This window comes from Anneissia japonica, unplaced genomic scaffold (assembly GCF_011630105.1).
Source record: "Anneissia japonica isolate Jap-2015-1 unplaced genomic scaffold, ASM1163010v1 scaffold1208_len1460985_cov181, whole genome shotgun sequence".
Lineage (NCBI taxonomy): Eukaryota > Metazoa > Echinodermata > Crinoidea > Comatulida > Comatulidae > Anneissia > Anneissia japonica.
Window position 1 is genome coordinate 1,085,693 of NW_022688484.1, and position 19,562 is coordinate 1,105,254.

Here is a 19,562-nt window from a genome sequence, read left to right on the forward strand (position 1 = left end):
TTCGTTTTGGGTATATAACACAATGGAAGCATTGGTGCGCGAAGAGGAAAATGGACCAGTGCTTGTTAATAAAAACGTAAGCGCACTTCAAAATCTATCAGAATAAAACATTTTACGGAAGCCACGCGACACCCACTATTGCATGCAGGCAGGTTAACATGATTTTGTTCTCTATTCGCTGGTAGATCAACTGTACATTCTAAGGGTAAGTTTAAGATGGTAGGCCTAATTTAGTTAATCATATGCACGGTGTCCCGGTCTATGGACTTCTATTATAGTTAATAAATTTTAACAGTTTTACCACTTTAAATTATTTGTAAATTATTATTATGTTAAACACTTTTATTTAATAGGTCTGTATTGAGCGTTGGAACAAATTATGACAACGAGAATCATCCTTAAATTATTTCCTTGTAAAATGAATGTCCTTTTAGCTTTTGTCAGCATGGCTATAATATATAAAATAGCTCCATTCTATATATGGTATATCATATATTATAGCATATATCATCATATATCATGTAATATCATGTACCATGTACCATGTATCATCTTATATCATATCCTATCAAGTATCATATCATGATCATATCATATATTAATATCATGTATCATGTATCATATCATATATCCTATGATATAATATTATATCATATAACATAATACCATGTATCATGTATCATATCATATATCATATCATATATCATACCACCATATCATGTATCATATATCATAATTTCGTCTCATATATCCTATCAATATATCGTTATTAGATCATCATTTTGTCATATAATTATCATTTTATTCATTTATGTCCAGGCAATATAAAATACAGTATAACAAAGACACAGGCCCGAGGATAACCTAAAGTAAACTGAATTACTATCGAGAGGCTCTTCTAACAAAAACACGACGACAAACATGCATAGGCCTAATAAATATCCTCACCATCATCATCATCATCATCATCATCATCATCATCTGCTACGCTGTTTCGTCTTGGGTAAACATTACGTAACGTACGCTAATCGTTTCCATTTGTCTCTCTCTCTCTCTCATATATTATTACACAACTGTTAAACGGTGCTAATCCCAGTGGCTGTCTCTTATACACATCTAGATGTGTATAAGAGACAGGATATACAGTATTCACATGTTTAGGTTCCATGTTCATTGCTGCAACCCATGTTGTTTTTGACCTGCCCACCGGTCTTTTAACGCTCCTAACATATTCTGTTAACTCAACTTTGGCTGGGGTGTCCATTTGGTAACCTTAACATGTGCCCTGTCCATCTGAGTCTTCTTTTCTGGATTAAAACTGATCATTTCTTTTCTTTTGTTCTGCTATAGGCCTAGAGCTCGGTATTTTTTTTTTTTTTATCTTGTATGGCCACTTGATTTTAAGAATTTCCTTGAGGTTCCTATGAAGGCAGTATATTTCTTCCTCTTGTTTATTGACAGAATAACTACGTGTATGATTAACAAATGCAGTCAACACTCTTTATATGTAATATAAATAAATTATTAATTAAATAAATGGTTACGAAAGTGATACTTAAAATTATGATTATTAATTAGAAGGTCTCTGACAGCAGGTGGTAAATTGTTCCAAATGTACTGGAAATAATTAAACACATGAACATTTATGACAATCGGTTCTGGCATATACAATTTTAAATCTGTAGTCATCAGTATGTCTGATATTAATTTGGGGTCAATCAGTACCACAGGATTTACTTTAAATTGATTATGTATATATGATAAAATCAATAGATATCAATATTTCAACCGAGTGGCAATATAAGTAGTGTTGCATACTTAATCTCTCTTCATAATTAAAGGCAAGATCATAGCCCAAACAGGCTCGAGTAAAGCGTCTTTAAACCTTTTGTAATGCATTAATGTGATTATTCTGATATGGGTAAAACCCAGGAACACCATATTCAAGAATAGGCCTATACATAAAGCATTAAATAATAATATGAGAGCGACAGAGTTAGAGCAACGAACTGTGCGTCTAATAAAGTCAGATATTCTGCTAGCTTTTTTTGGATATCATAGAAACATGCTCGTCCCATGTTAGAGCACTAGAAATCATAACACCTAAATATTTAAATTTATTGACAACATCAATATGTTCGTTATTAAAAGAATAAGTGAAATGCTCAGCATGTAATAATATGCATGCTTTTGCACTTCTTAACATTGTGCATCATACCATTTTTTCCAAGTAATTAAAAGGGACCATGGCTAGCACGTCGTATCAGCCACTGGATTTATCTAAAAGCAAGAAAAAATACCGAAGCATAAGTGGTGACAGGAAATGGGAGAGAATATCTGTTTCCCGTGAAATGTACGATTCCCCCTTGATGGCACTTCAGAGTAAGTCTAGCTCCATCACCAGCAGCAAGGGCCTAGGACATATAACAAAATACGGCATAAATAAGGATATGTCTTGCAGCTTATCGTGGTCAAGCATGTTCGGGGCCGCAATACCGACAACTGCAATTCCCGGGGACTTTTCAGCGCTGCACCGTCGTGGTTTCGTTGAACCTCCATCACATGGGCGCTTAAAAGCCGAAAACACAACCACACCTGTGCAAAATGGAACCAGTTCACATCGAGAGATATTCCCTGCGCTATCATCTATATTTCCCCGTTACGGGGTACCATTGCCGTCATCACTTACCCCCACGCACACTAGTGACGTGATTCCTGCACATTTACGTAGGCTACAAGAGAATGCTTGCCCTATGTACTGCTGCTGTTCTAACGTGCACAGCTCGCCTGAGTTCGACGCCACGCGAATGGTAACTGATTACATTACGCCGTCACTCACGTTTCGTGATAACGCCTACTGTGTTGACACACGTAATGCAATTACGTCACTCCGTCCAGATTATACTGTTCCCGTTGCCCGTAGCCCGACAAGAGGAGCATCCCCGAAGGCGTATTCATATACTGACACTGAGCCGCTTCGTGGAAATGTTTCAAAACGGCACCGACATGAAACTATGTACTATCGACCAAAAGAAGTCTGTGAACTATGGAAATACGAGGGCGAACGGATAGGGTATTTGCCTTCCGATGGAAGTAAGCTAAAACTGTTTTCGAACGCAGACGTTGAAAAGCAAACAATCAAAGAAGGCATATATCCATTAAATAGAGAATCTGATAACCCCGTCCAGGACGTTGATCGTGCACGTCTAGATGAGAAAAGTGAAGACGAACCGATGATTAAAGACATTTTAAAAGAAGAAAACTCGGATACAATAAACATTTCAAATTCATCATATAAATCGAATGAGAAAAATGAGAAGCCTTACGACAACGATGTAATTACGCCAGAGCACTGCCCAGCCCTGGAGAAAAACGTTAACGAAGGCAAATCTGCGCATTCTCGGCCACTGGTTCGGCTGAAGTCGAAAGATGCTATTGGACCGGGTTATATTGAAATGATTGCCAAGGCTATTCTCAACTCGAAGTCTAAACGGTGTATGTTAACGGATATCTACAAATACATCTCAACTACTTACTCACGATACAGGTATGGTGCTTTAACAATAGGGAGTTTTCGCAAAATTATGAAAACGATAACAAACGGATACGTCATCAAATTTTTAGAAAAACCTTCCCTTACAGTAGCAAATCTGTCACAATGTAGGCTCTTCATTCATTCTACATGAATCAAGCATCATATTCAGCTCGTACAGTATATTTGTCAAGAATATTTTAGGCATGAATGACGATAATGATAATGACGTATTCGTATTCGTTACCGTATAGTTTTCGTAAGGTTGAGAAATCTCCCTGTTGAAATTGTATAAACCTGACATGACTGTTACTATAGGTATCAATAACTGATGCGCCCTTATCTTTAGAATTTTAAACGACAAGACTGGATCTCCAAAAAGGTTTTATATTCAAAGGTAATGGCAAAGGCAAGGTACTTTACCTATGGTTGTCTCTCTCCACTCAGGGTTACAAGTGGGCACCTGGTAGGCTCAAACATAAAATGCGCTGATTACAGCTGCAACATTATGGAATTCTCCCCAGGCAGCTGAGCATGTGTTCCATGTGTGCTTGATCCAATGACATGGGGTAATAATGTTAAGCGCTTAGAGGTCTCTAAATATGCACTTCGAGCTATAAAACGACCATTACTATTATTATCTCCGCCAGGAAATATATGTTTTCGTTTCGTGATGTTTGTGTGTGGGTGTGTGTGTGTGTGTAACGCTTTGCTGTTTCAGTTTCTTTTTCTTGTGTACAAAATATCTCAAAAACATGCTGCACATATGTAAATTCCAGTTACAGGGATTGTTAGGTATGACCTAAGGATGAGGTGATTAAATTTTGGTGATTGTCCGGAGTAGGGTGTGGATGAGGACCATTTAAAGGAATTTGTCCTAGGCAAGATATCTCAAAAACTGACATGAATGAAACTTTCGTGAAAGTTTGGACAAGTTACAGGGAATACATTATCAAGCGCTGGTCACAATCCAAATTAGGGGGTGAACTTGAGGTCCATTTAAATTTTTTAGGTCCTGTGTGTTTCTTGTGTACAAAATAGGGCCTATCTCAAAAACAGCTGCACTGGTTTAAATGCCAGTTACAGGGATTGTTAGGTATAACCCAATGATGAGGTGATTAAATTTTGGTGACCAACCGGCGTAGGGTGTGCATATGAGGACCACTCAAACGAAAACGTCCCAGATCAGATAGTTCAAAAAATAATCAAATGATAATGATTGAAACCTTCGTGAAAACCAGTTACAAGGAGGAAATTGTGAAGTATTGGTGGCGATCCAAATACGGGGGTGCATATGAGGGCCATTAGGACCCAGACTTAAATATCTCTTGATTGGATCAATGGTTGAAAATGACGCTTTCCATAATAGTTTGTTATGTTTTAATAAGAAGCGTTCTAAAAATGAAGTGATTATATTTTGGTGTCGATATATATATGGACTGTTCAAAGCAAAACGTCGTAGATCAGATATCTTCAAAACTAATCAACTCATCTAAATGAAACTTTCGTGTTAGTGTAACTTTTTTTTAAAGTAGATTGTGGCTGGTGGCTGGAATGTAGAACATAGTTTTGAGGAATTATTTTATAGAAAGAGATTTGCGAGTTATTGTGCGTTTTTGAAGAGGAGTGGAGCGATGTGAGTTGGGGTGGTAGTGGTAGTGGTTGAAGTAAATTAGGAACATTTTTTGGGAGGTTTATTTTACAGAAAGGTTTTTGCGGTGGGCGGAGATATGCTCTCTACTGAGTGCTCTTGTATTTATATACCTTTGCACAGATATGTAAATCGGAAATCAGTTTTTTTTTGTAGTAAAGCACAGTTGTTATATAGTTAAATTACCTGTGCAGTAGTAGTAAAAAAAACTTAAGTATTTTTATCTGTGCTTCACGGAAAGTTAGTAGCTTATTTCATTCTTTTTAAATGAAGAACTAATTTTTATTTTAATTTGCTTTTCTTTTTGTATTCCCTTGAGGACGGTATCAATCAATCAATATATTAATGTATTTATAAGGCGCATAATACAGCTGTCTCTAATACTCTTAATAAAAATTGTCTTTATTACATGACCTACGTCTAATAATGACAGTAAAAATGATAGTCTAATAATAATGATATCGGTGTCAAAAATAAATAGGCCTAATAAACTGTATCAATATTATTATATTAACATGAAATCTCTATCAATTCTAGAGACGACACCGTTTGTTGGCGAAACATCGTCCGCCACCATCTGTCCCACTACGAGTGTTTCGTGAAAGCTGAACACAACGGTCACGCACACTACTGGACAATCAACCCCGAAATGGAGCAAGATTTCATCAACGGTAAATTTCATCGCAAGCGGCGACCGAACCGTCGGAAGCGGACGGTCCCGACCACCAATATAATCTCAGATAACTCGACATTGGATTCGGTAACATCGCCTGTTGCTCACTGGTTTCCGAGTACATTTCACCCATATTATCAGGACAAACCTATGAAACCTTACGTGTTCGTTCACGGGCAGCCATGGGTTAATCAGGACCAGTTACGAAGCTGCTATCCGTACTTATTAGATGCCAACTTGCCTAGGCATCCGCTCGAGAAACGCTATCGGTAATGAAGACAATTCAATTTTATATGAATTATAATATTTTGATAGCATGGTAGACTGAGAGTATCTACATTACTTAATGTAGGCCTCACTTGTATTATTTATGGAATTCAAAATATGTGGCTCAGGTGGTATAACCGATTCAAAAGAAATCGGGGAATACTTAAGAAAACATTGAGACAGGCTTTAACGAAGTTAAGCCTTGTGTATGGATACATAATTTTACATAACATGTAGATTGGAGAATGTGATTTTCATTATTTAAAATTTTGGCTTTAGGATTAAAGGACGCCTTCTTTCAAAATATTAAATGTTCGGGCTTTGGGCCATGTTTTTGTTTTTTGTTCGATTTTGTGCCCAATTTGTATGCCTACAACAAATCTAGGCAACTATCAGTCTGGATTTTAGTACACAGTCTCAGGGATTGTACAGTCACAGTGTGAAAGGTACAGTACCGATCTCCACTTTTTTTGGACGCGGCGACCGCGGCCTCCGAGGGCACCGCGCTCCCGGCTGGAACCGCGGGTGCCGAGGGCAGCTTTAAATCAACAATTCTTTTCTAAAATCTTTGACCGCTGGTTGGCTTTGCCCGCTTGTGGGCAAAAAGTGCGCTGCCCGCGATAGTTATTGTATGTTAAAATATTTGGCCGTCTGTGTTGATAATATTTTTTTACTGTGGTCTTAATATAGGCCTATGAGTTTTACCTCAATAGTAACGAACCGCCCTTAAAGAACGCCTTTGAAGTTTCAGTGAGTAATATTAAATATTAAAGAAACCACAGAAAGTTGGTTTACAACAGAAAAAATCTCAGATTAATAGAATATAGTACTAAACATTTTGAATTGAATAGAGAAAAAGATGCACCGATATGGGTCATTTCGTTAGCTTGACATGAGTTTAATTTTCATTTACATTCGTTTCGAGATAGATTTGTAGGTCTGTGTAATGTTCATAACTGTAATTGATACAGTTTCATTATTCCACGATAAAACACAATAATAAAAGAACAAAATGAATCTAACACCCTTAAAATTAAAATCGATATCTTTTCGTATGTTATTTGCAGCTATTATCAATATTCGTATGTTAATATTAGGTAGTTTTATGTACCCAACATGCAACGCGATAGCTCCGCCCCTTTTTATAAACAAATCGAAATACGCATGTGCAAGCCCGTAACCGGCGAAAACTACCTATTAGTATTAGTAGCAGGTCTATTAACTTATCACGGCCACAAGAAAGGATAACTTAAGTGATTATTGATATTATACATATTATTTCATAATTATTATTGTTTACGTTTTAAAGTATTAATAAACGTATCTGTAGTCCAGTAAAGTTTTAGTCAAGACGTTTAAACTTTTATGTAAAACTTGTAAATATACTTCTTAGTATTATAAGCAAAAGCAAACACCTTTAATAATATTTATTAATTAAAAAACCTACTGTATCATTAAAGTTCTTGATTAGTTATTTAATTGAGAACCCTAGCAGATAATATGAATAACTGCAATACATAATAGTTCATAATTTATATCTTTATGTATATATTTATTTCTGTGTGACTAGTCTATTAGAACAAGCTCATAGAAATTATAGTAAAACATATCAAGGTTAATAACATAAGTAAATAAATACTTTATTTAATGTAGATAACCATAAAATATCTATATCACCGAAACATGCGCTAAAATCAAGATGCAGTTTTAACAAGTTTACTGATGAAAGTATAAAAGCTATCATTACAGTATACTGAATAAATTAAAATTGTTTTGCCGGTAACATAAATAGTAATCTGAGAGTATGCATTTCACGTTATTGATTTTATTCATTCGTTTGATCATTCATTCACTAGTTTCGTGCGATTGTCTGTTCCGATCATTCATTTCTTTGTTCATCCAGTCATTCATTGAAGCATCCCTCCTTTCTTTCATCATTCGTTTGTTCGTTCGTCCGTCCGTTCGTTCTTTCGTTACTTCGTTAGTTCGTTCGTTCGTTCATTCATTCATTCATTTATTCCTTCATTCGTCCAACCTTTCATATATTTATTTATTTATTTATTTATCTATTTATTTATTTGATAACAAATGCGACAAACTTTTGGGAAAGTGCAAACATATATGCTATCGAGAAAGACTTACAATTTTAGAGCGTTTGTAAATCTAAGCTGGTGTGAATACTGTATAGGCTTATTTTCGGAACAAGCAGTTTCTATAGAACCATCCATTGTAAAAGTTTCAGTATACTTTATGTAAAAGCAAACGCAGATTGATGAACCGCGACAGAGATTAATCCCGATAATGCAATAAATAATAATAGTAATACTTAAAGTGAAAACATTTTCTATTAGAGACTTACCGTAACGCAAATGTTACAATACGACGTGTGTCAGTGGTTAAGCATAAGTAAACCTTTTCTTCTTTCTCTTTTGCACATTTATTTCGTCATTGAATTTTTATTACAACATTTCATACTTTTTCTGATAAAAATGTCAAAACATTAAACTAATAAATATCATAATCATATAATAGGCCTATAATAATATGATAGGCCTATAAAAATCCGTTGATAAATCGTTTAGTTTAGTTTAAATATACTTTTTTGCAAAAAATGTGTGCATAATATAGACCGTGGGTATGCGGGTCATTAGGAATGCATAGTTCGGTTAGGGTGGGATATGCGGGTCATAGGACTTCAGTGGAGTAACGGCCCATTACCCGGTAATGCGTAGTTCGGTTAGGGTGGGGTATGCAGGTCATTAGGACCCTAGCGGAGTAACGTCCCTACTCCGGTAATGCATAGTTCGGTTAGGGTCTCAAAGCGCTCGAGGTGTGGACTAGCTCGTACATTTATTTTGTTTTCTCCTCTAAGGGTCACTCTCTTCATGTCAGAGCTACACAACAGGGGAAGTATGCCCAGTACACCGAGGTAACCCCATACTCGTCTCGAAAGATGTACTGGAAGTTCAAGTGCACATGAGCCAAATTGTGTACCCTGGGCCTACGGTTTATAGTCCTTATCCGAGAAGACTTGTTCCACCACCAGAACGATAGGCGAGCCTGCCGTTCGAACTAGCACCGATATTATGGCTGTACGTTGCGTCGCCCATTCCTTAGCCGCTCGGCCATTCGACTCATATTTCTTTCTTTTCATGTAATTTGCTCATTGTGTTTAACGCTATGAATATGCAATTCCGAAATAAAAGTTGAATTGAATTACTTTGATGAATACTATCATTTTTATGCTCAAAGGATTTCAAACAAGATAACACCAACTAATAAGAGTTAATCACCGAAGCATGAACTACGTGAACCAGAATAATCCAATTCAATCAAAATATCTTATTTTTTCTTACAATATTAGGCCTATATAAATATAGAACGAAATTATACGAAAATTGAATGGAAACTTTAGTAGTTGAAAATTAGCAGTAACATAATTGTTTTAGCTTGATTAGTATCAGGGATAGCGACAGGATTAGCATGCCATTACGATGATAATAATATTCAATAATTTTTAAGACAAACACGAAGACAAATGTTAGAGTATTTCTTTATTTGATTATTGTAGCATCTTCACAATTTGCAAATATTACATTTTGCAATTGTTTGCGCATAAAAATTATATTCATTTTGAAATGACTAACACACAAAATCTTGATTGAACAGTAACTTTTGGGTCTAAGTCCATTGTTAAAAAAAACCCCCACAATCAATCTCAAAAAACAGTTTGGACAAAAATCAAACTTAATTAACATAGGCCTTTGTTAATATACTGTTTTTATATTGCTTTTTGGATACTTAGACAATGGAGGATTGTTATACTAAACTTTAAAAATAAAAATATGTAATAGAACTGAACGCTTTAAGCCAGAGGACCTACCAGCATGAGTTAGAACATCATAAGTATTCATCATTATAAGCAATTATCATTATTATAGGGAATGTTACTGGACAAGTAGGAATTGTAAACTGGTGGGTGTGGGGTGGAATCAAGTTCAAAACATGTGCGTTTTTTTGTTTTTTGCCACCTTGGGTAAGACACTTTTCTAGAGTTCATCACAATATCAATATTTACAACTAGTGTTGAATTTTTGATTTTGACATTTAATATATGTATATATACATACTGTATATATAATATCTTTCTTTTTATAGAGAGTATACATAAATTACTATATATATATATATATATATATATATATATATATCAAAGAATACAATAATCTAAATGAAGAAAATATAGCAAGCATTAGAAAACATTTTTAAATTAGTAATAATCTAATATACATAAAGGATTTGAATAATAAAAAACCTATCAATTTCATCAATATTTAAACAATTCTTTGGAAATCAATATATTGATAAACTTCTATTTTAAAATTTTAATGCATTTTATTCATATTATTATTTATAAATTCTATCTTTTATATATCAATTATTGTTATTGCAATTTTCATATATTTACAAGGTAACACTGGCTGTGAAGTATATTCTTATAGCTCGAATATAGCCTAGTAACTTGCATTGTTTTAAAAGCCATGTAATTTTCTGAATATAGATTTTTTCTCTATTGTGTGGGTAGCCCCCACCTTATTCCAAATTAAAAACATTTATTATACATGTTTTTTTAAATTTTCACGTTATCATAATATCATCCCGATTCATATAAATCATATGTTTTTATCTTATTTTCATTTTTGATATGATACTGAATATTATCATCACATTAATACAAATAATTAAAGTATTATTGGCATTCAGCAGCATTTAGAGCAGCAATATAATTTTTCTTAAATATTTCATTTAAATTAAACATATAATTCAAAGTAAGTTTTAATTTAATATTTCAATTTTTCCTTTTAAAGATTGTTTTATATAATACTGTATATATGCTTCAAAAATTATAATGACATGATTATGGCTAGCTAACACACTTTAATACAAGGAGATGAACCAGTTTCTTAGTAATAATAATAATCATAATAACAAAAATTATAATTATAATTATTATTATTTATAATTATTAATATACTGTAGATATTACTATGAATCCCTCTCATGAGTGGGAGGAAGCAAATGCTGATTGTGGGGACGAGTTTACGAAAACATTTAGTAATGTAACATAGAAAACCATACAACAATGATGCTATGTTATATTTTCAAATGTAAGGGGGGTAGGAGTCATATCTTCCGGCTCGAGATCGTCAATGTTCGTTACGTTGGATGAGCCCAAGTCATCTCTGTTAAGCTCTCCTTCAAACAGCCTCTGCAAGACGACCTCAACGTTTCTAGATCCTGCAAACATTTAACAAAAATTAGCTTACAATATTTGATGATACAGTAATTTATGTTTGTGAGAGTAAGTTACACTTCACTGTAAGAGTTGCTTACTAGTAATAGCAGACCCAGTTAATGAAGTAGTTATCTACTTACTGCCTTTAAGTCTAAACCGTACGCCATCATCTCTGGCTCTGGCGTTTCCCTCAGTCGTATCTTGTCCTCCATTCTCTAGTGCATCCTCACTTGCGATTGGTGCTCCGTTATCAACCAGGTCCTCTTGGTTGGTCTCTCTCCCTCGCGCCTTTAAACACTTTTTCGGACTTTGTGCTTCAAACTTTCCTTCTGCTATCCTGAAATCATCAAGAAATTGAATATTAATAACAATAATAATAATAATAATAATAATAATAATATGTAGGTTTTTATACAGCCTTTTACACAAGTCTCAAGTCACAAGTCTGCATGAAATATATGAGCCCATTTTGCATTCAAACCTCCTTATAGGTACCCACTTATACTCCTGGGTGGAGAGAAGCAATGCAGAAAAAGTGAAGCGAGGGATTTAAACCCTAACCTCAAGGTTGGAAAACCAAACCATTCCTGTTGCACCAAGCCACTTAAAATTGATGGTGTTTCTATGTGCACAATGTGCCGGCCAACATTACTGATTTTAACAGTTAGACTAAGTAATATGAAACATTTATTAATGTCTGGTGCGCTTTAGAGTTTTTATTATCCTCAAAATTATGACAATGATGATTATAATTATATAATACTAATAATAATAATATTAAATGAAAAAAAAATAATTAATAGACTGAAACCTTTTTTTTTTCTAATAATTGGGAAGAGAAAAACGGAATAGAGGGAAACAGAAGATAGGGGAAGAGGAGAAGGGGGTGATGAAGATTCTGAGAATTAGGATTGATAATGAACACAGCAAAGTCATCTAGGGTTCAACAAGTTGAAAATTTAGGATTAAAAAACGTCACATTGTCCCACAAAATGTACACGCAATTATCAAAACCGTCTTTAAATTGGGTCGAACTGGATGAATAGATGAAACCTATCCAGTTATCAATTGTCAAACTTAACCTCAATATGTCCTTGGCAAAAAGAGTTAATCATTTAAGGTTTTTTTTCCCTGCCACACAAAGATACCATTGTCAAAATACACAAACAATACAGGTATGATGCCAAGAAGATGCTTGTCAAAGCATGTCTTTATAAACAATTTTTATCTTTTAAATAGAGCGGGGAAAAAAGCAGGAAAACGAAGTAAAAACCACTCAAAGTATTTTTGGAAAAGGTCAATAGCAGCAATAGTATTTGACTTAAGCCCACAATAAAAGGCAAAAATAAATAGGTTCTTATTAGCCTAAATTTACAATTGCGGTATTGTTGCTATCTGATCGTGTTTATGGTTTATGGATGACAGCGCACCCACAGTATGAAGTGCAAGAGATTACTATCTGTGCTGAAACAAAATCTAACAATTTGAGTATTTAAAGAGGTAGTCGCATATTTTTACTGAAATTGTTAAATATCTTTTATATCCAGTGGCTATTTCAATTCAAATAATCAATTGGCTATTTATACAGCGTGCATATCGATCAGTGGGGGAGATGCTCACGGCGCCAAGGCATCAAAATAGCTTCGCCGGTAAACTATTTACTTTGTAATGCTTATCAGTTTATGCTGCTGTAGGACTGTCTCTTATACACATCTAGATGTGTATAAGAGACAGAAATATAGCAAGTATTCATTTTATGCCCTCAGGGTGTCAAATAACTGTATTTAATCTTTAGATTGGACACATGAGGCATGACATTTGTAATATGACAGGAGCCTTTGACGCTGACACTAGAGTTAACTGGTTTCAGTGAGAAAGACAGACCTCAAGGGGCCTAAAAAAGAAGCGAATTCAATGCGCTTTTATATTCTATTATATTATATGGTTTTGCCATATCCTTCCGTGTATTGGGGATTTGTATTAAACTATAACTATAAAAAAGTTTACATAAGCTTATCACCACATGAAAATACAGAAAAAGGGGTAAAATTAAAATTTTAAAAAAAGGTGTGATAAAAATAAAAATATTACCTCATACAGTTGATAATAATATCTTTTATTTTCACAATACAATTTCACAGAGATTTACTTTAATATTTCTGCATATTGTTTGTCAATGGTACCTTTTTGTAACATTTTCACCCCTAGTAATTGAAAACCTTGGCAAATGCCAAGTAGTAGATCTAGAATTTTAAAATAGATGGGCCCATGGGGACTTTTATATATAGAGGGTTCGGACCACCTGCACTTCACCATGATTGGGGCCGAGGTACATAATTTTAAGATAATGGCACTCTTAGGCTTAAATTTGAGTATAATTTTCTTTTTTTTATTGATTATTTTTTTATTTTCAAAAGAAAATTGGGGGTGGGGGAAGGTGGGAACTTTGGAAATTCTAGTTTTTTGTTTGCAAGCTCCTAAGTTATTGAATGCTTAAAAGCCTCCTAACACAAATACCACAGAACTTACTCTGTAACGCCAAGCCCAAGTTCGTTGATCCGGCGCTCCACTGTCGATTCAAAGTTGTTGTTTGATAATGAGAACTCCACCATGAATACTTCAAGAATGAATGCAATGAAAATGCTGAAAAAAAAAATTTTAAAACATCTTGAGGATATTTCCCGCAGATTAAAATCGTAACAGTACTGGGTTTGGTCTACACGAGCTCGTGTTTCGTACAGGTCATTCCATTCATAGAAAAAGCCTTTAATGGTGAAAGCATACCAGTCATTAGCCATAGCAGCCTAGGTCAATACATAACACCAGCTCTATAAAATTTATTATAAGATTGAAAATGTTAATCTTACTATTGTAGTAGTTATACACTATGTACACGGTTTAGTTATTGTTATTTATTCGTTAACGCTATTATATTAATATATAAATTTAATGTATTGTTTAAGTTTGAATTACTATGTCCATGTTAAATTAATCTTATCTATTAAAATTGTATATTTAAATAATATAGTAATAGGCATAGCCGAGGTCTAGCCTAGACTAGGCCTAATCAAATGACTATATGTGAGTGTATAAAATTATGAAAAATATGAAAAAAACGCAAAATTGTGAAAGAATAAAGGAAGAAGGAAGAATAGGAAAGAGATTTGGAGCGGCTGAAATATTTTCCGAAAATATACAATAGTAGTCAATAGGCTATTATTGTATTACGTTTTTGTAATACACTCCAAAGGATCTATCCACACTATAGAGTTGTCTTGAATAAATACATGTGATCTGCACATATATGGTGAGATATGACATCATCATACCCATATTATGGGCATATAATGACAGAAATTTGTCAATGAAGTATTAGGCCTCATAATGGATGCAGCATTAAAGTAAACTTTATTTTTGAGGGCCCCTAATGATCAGCAATGCTGGATGGATCACCCTCTTGAAAAATAGTATTAAATAAAAATATAAAATTATTCCTTCATTTTACTGTAAAAACATAGCCAGTTCTATGCTGTTTAACACTTCTATCCAAGGAATACTTATTCACTTGTGGTGTAAAAACAGTGTAATTTCATAGAAATTATACCACTGTTAACAATAGGATACAAGAACAAAAATACAAGAATACCCCCTAAGTTTTATCACCACAAGCAAAGTGTTATTGTAGCAATTTTCATTGGCCTGGTATTTTAAACATTAACATAGTATAGTAGGGTTTCTTGATTTTCACTATTTGAAATTCTTCAGTTTGGGTGAGTTTATCAATTAGCACTTTAGTCTGCTGCCCTCAGTAGGTGTACTTACTTTATAACGACTATAACAACGGACATGTGGAAGAGAATGAAGAACAATCTTGCAGATTTGTTGGTAACTAATACAAATCCTGATGCTATTAGTAAATACAAGTTAAGAAAAAAACAAAAGAATTATGAAGATTATTTGTTATGTATGCCAATAAGTTTGTGTGTAATAACAATAATTTTATCTAGTTCTAGAAATTAAGATTACACAGATAAAAATAGCATTATAAACAATTTCATCATATTTTACGACCATTAGCTGAATAACATTAAAAAAACAGAACAACAATTAGAATAACAATATTCACAATAATAATAAAGTAATACACTAATAATGCTAATGATTGTAATAAAAATATTAAATTCATTGGAGTAGTACTATGGGTACATTATGTGTTCTGAAAAAAAAATGGTCTCAATTTGTTAATGCTATCAGAATAAAAAAAAAAGGTCACTTATCTCTGGCCTATAATACACAAAATAATAAAACAATAATAATATATAACAAAAATAAAATATTGATATTTTAAAAATATATTAATAACAATTAATCATAATAATAAAAAAAATAACTAATATTAATTTTATTTCACAAAAAATAAATAATAATAATAAATAATATTTATTAATAATTATGATCAAAGGATATTATGCCACTGATTAACAAATGTGAGTTCAAAAATAATAATATTTATTAACAATAATTATGATCAAAGGATATTATGCCACTGATTAACAACTGTGAGTTCAATAAGTAGTATCATAGAATTGATAATGTTGTTGAAATTATTATGGCAGTAATGTTCACGATAGAACACAGACCCCTTAAGTTTAATGTTGCCGCAGTATTCTTGAGATGGATCATCGTATTTGTCCGGGTACCCATAATGCGTGATAAGCCCTCCGAACACTTCCATACCGATGATGGCAAATACATAATATACAACCTGTTGCAAGATGCAGAATTAAAGCATAAAATAATTATTAAGAAATGGCATGATATGTTAACAAGTGTAATTAGGTATAAAAATACATGCGATTGGAGTTTAAGGTTCGAAACCCTTGCAGGGCAAATTGCTTTTGCCCTTGAATAGGAGACTTCATCTACGTTTGTCTCTCTTCATGCAGTGGGTAACTGGTAGGACTTAATACCAAGTGCTGATAATAACTTCAAAAAAAATATTATCACTAAATTTCAATCATATTGACAATACTTTTTCAATAAAACATTTAATTAACATATTAAACTGAAGTATAACACAGATAAAAGTAGCAAAATGCATAATTCAGTAAATTAAACTTACAAACAGGACAGCGCCGAATGATAGGATTGATGGCCCAATATTTGCAACGGTTGCCAGGATGACTTTAAATCTGAAGTAAAATTTTTTTTTTTACAAAAATAGCAATATCATCAAACAACAACGAGAGAGCAGCTTAGCTCAGTCGGCTAATCTGGTGGTAGCCACTGTGTGTGTGCTGAACCGTGGAGATCTCTAGGTCCCCGGTTCAATTCCCATCGCTGCCTCTCCTTGTGTTTCAGCTAGAGGGCTGAAATACAAGTTACAATAGCGCACCGTCTTTCGGATGAGACACTTAAGCCGTTGGTCCCATGTGCACGTTAAAGAACGCAGTACACTCTTCGGAAAAGAGTAGGGGATTGTCTCCCGGTGTACTGTCCAATCACCACCAGAAGGACCCCGCCACAGGGTACAATGTGCTATGCATTATTTCAGTAAACCTATTAAATGTCCAGGTGAATACGTTAGATTTTTAAACAACAGTCTGCTGGTATATATTTAGTATTATTATTAGTAAACTTTTGGTTTATTAATGGCAGGAGGACCATGTAGGTATTTCCATCATGTGGACAGATCTACCAGGTGATAAATACTCAGTAGAGCAATAAGCATTAGGGGAATCAACTTTGGGTGGAGGGTCAATATTAGAATATGGTACGGTAGGCCTACGTTTCTAAAGGGGTTCAACTCAGGCCCTGTCTCTTATACACATCTAGATGTGTATAAGAGACAGGAAATACAAGTTACAATAGCGCACCGTCTTTCGGATGAGACATTTAAGCCGTTGGTCCCATGTGCACGTTAAAGAACGCAGTACACTCTTCGGAAAAAAGTAGGGGATTGTCTCCCGGTGTACTGTCCAATCACCACCAGAGGACCCCACTGGAAATAAGACTTCTTCTAGACTTTCGTGGGCTATCCTTGGTGTTTACACCGAATAAATCCAATCCAATAAAATAGTTCATAATTCATAATTTCATTTTGGTGTGTGGTAGGCAAAAAGGGAACAAGTCCCTATACAAGATGCCTACCACAGTACAGTGCTTGCCCACTAACTGAAAAAAGAAATTTTGGCAGACGCAACAGATATAAATTTCTCCACACTACTCTGTACCAGTGGCGGCTCTAGGATATGTTTTCTGGAGGGGGCTAAGTTGTCCGACAGGGAGACTTGAGCTTGTAGGCTCGAGCTGGGGGAAGGGTTTGAGAGGGGTTTCCCCCTCCCAAATGATATTTTTTTAAAGAATATCAACCTCTGGATGGCCGAAAATGGCAATCTCAGACTGTTGGTTTGGTGTGAGCCTATGACGAGTTCTGTCTGGTGGGGGGGGGGCCCTTAACCTGTCCGGTGGACGACTTAAACCCCACTTCACCCTGCTGGTGCCGCCACTGCTCTGTACTGATTATGTGGTAGTGTTTGGTGCAGCAGGAACCGTTTGGTTTCCCAACCTCGAGGTCAGCGTTTCAAGTGGGAACCTGGTAGGGTTAAATGCTGCTGCAACATTTTGGAATACTCCCCCAGGGAGGTAAAGTTTGTGTTCCATAAGCATTTAATCCAATGATCGGGGTAATGATAATGTGAAGCATATAGAGGGCTTAACAATATGCGCTATTTAAGTCTACCATTGTTATTATTATTATTATTATTATTATTATTATTAATATTATTATTATTATGTAACGTAAACAGAACATCGTTTAGTATTGGCTTGTTTCTCAACCAAATTTCCATCACTTGCCTTTCTATTTCTGCAATAATTCTGACCAATCGTAGCACTCTAAGAACAAGCAAGAAATCCAAGTTATCCTCAGTTACACTTTCTGTAAAGGAAAACAGACAAAACAGCTTAAAAAGTACATTTTGTGGTAAACCACAAGTTTTATTCATCAATATATCATTATACAACAGTAAAATCATTCACTCAATACAAATCATCAATAAAATGAATAGGGCTACATAATATAAGTTTAACTTTCAACATATCAACCATATAAAATACATATTTTTTTATCTCTCTAGTGAGGGTAACTCACTTTTCAATTTCATTTCATGGATTTCTTTATTTATTAAAAGCACTTTCTTGTCTACAAAACTGCTCACGATCTTCAGGTCTATAAGCATTAAATATACTAATGTTAAAATATCATTAATTCATTAAATAGGTACATCGACAATACATACGTAAATTATGTTTAGGGGCAATATTTTATAAATTATTATATAAATTATATCATAATTAAGTCAAGTGCTTTATAAATATATAAACAATATATATTCACGTATATATATACATATAATATATATATATATAATATATATACTGTCTCTTATACACATCTAGATGTGTATAAGAGACAGACAATGAACTTACCAACAATACTAGCTATTAATGCACCCATTATCACCACGAAATCAAATCTGAAACCAAAGTCATTGTTATAATTACACATAGTGATTCTATTTTAGTATAGGCCTAAATATACATAACTGAACAATACATATACAGTATATATATGTATATAAACATATATAAAATGACCTTGGATATTGTTACTAAGGTTCAACAAAAACAATAACATAATATATGTTAACATTTGTGGGAGGTGACAGGTGCATTTGTAAGACATGCGCATACCGTATTCGCGCGAATAAGCGCCCCGTTTGAATAGCACCCATCTCGAATAAGCGCCCCTCCTAACGTGAAAATTTTCTTAAGCGCCCCGTTTGAATAAGCGCCCCTCATAAGATTTTCTTTTTAGCAAGTCAATAATCCAATCAATCCTGGGACTGTGGCTGTTGGCATGATTTGAGCTGTAGAGTGGAAACACATTCTTCTTCGTCAATATCAAAATGAGGATATTTTTCTTGGACAGATGAGAGCTCCAATCTCTGGACAGACAGTATATTTCCAACTTTACTCTTTTTACATATTTGTCTATGCCTAGTCCTACTCCTCTTTCTCTTTTTCCGACCTTTAGCACATTCTCATCTAGTTTTCAAGAAAAAATACAATGATCCTGCCA

The 19,562-nt window shown here is 34.2% G+C and overlaps 2 protein-coding genes across 2 annotated transcripts in view; one reads left to right on the forward strand and one right to left on the reverse strand.

Moving 5' to 3' along the window:
* Positions 1 to 2,230: 2,230 nt before the first annotated feature.
* Positions 2,231 to 7,737, forward strand: LOC117122309. Its single transcript, XM_033267866.1, has 2 exons — positions 2,231 to 3,547; positions 5,721 to 7,737. Exons 1-2 carry the CDS (start codon positions 2,247 to 2,249, stop codon positions 6,127 to 6,129), a joined length of 1,710 nt encoding a protein of 569 aa, XP_033123757.1. The 5' UTR covers positions 2,231 to 2,246; the 3' UTR covers positions 6,130 to 7,737.
* Positions 7,738 to 10,641: 2,904 nt separating this feature from the next.
* LOC117122318 (two pore calcium channel protein 1-like) overlaps positions 10,642 to 19,562 on the reverse strand; it is a 27,778-nt gene continuing 18,857 nt past the window's right edge. Inside the window, exons 13-20 of the mRNA XM_033267878.1 lie at positions 18,911 to 18,957; positions 18,278 to 18,359; positions 16,542 to 16,611; positions 15,959 to 16,184; positions 15,242 to 15,332; positions 13,949 to 14,062; positions 11,560 to 11,756; positions 10,642 to 11,421 (exon numbers count right to left, since the gene is read on the reverse strand). Of these exons, the coding sequence (XP_033123769.1) occupies positions 11,273 to 11,421; positions 11,560 to 11,756; positions 13,949 to 14,062; positions 15,242 to 15,332; positions 15,959 to 16,184; positions 16,542 to 16,611; positions 18,278 to 18,359; positions 18,911 to 18,957 (976 nt within the window). The 3' untranslated portion in view covers positions 10,642 to 11,272. The remainder of the gene's footprint in view (positions 11,422 to 11,559; positions 11,757 to 13,948; positions 14,063 to 15,241; positions 15,333 to 15,958; positions 16,185 to 16,541; positions 16,612 to 18,277; positions 18,360 to 18,910; positions 18,958 to 19,562) is intronic.

Excerpts from the sequence above, each read along its gene's own strand:
- LOC117122309 (XM_033267866.1), top strand. The coding sequence starts at position 2,247 with ATGGCTAGCACGTCGTATCAGCCACTGGATTTATCTAAAAGCAAGAAA. Across the intron at positions 3,548-5,720 it reads ACTACTTACTCACGATACAG|AGACGACACCGTTTGTTGGC; the intron begins GTATGGTGCTTT and ends TATCAATTCTAG.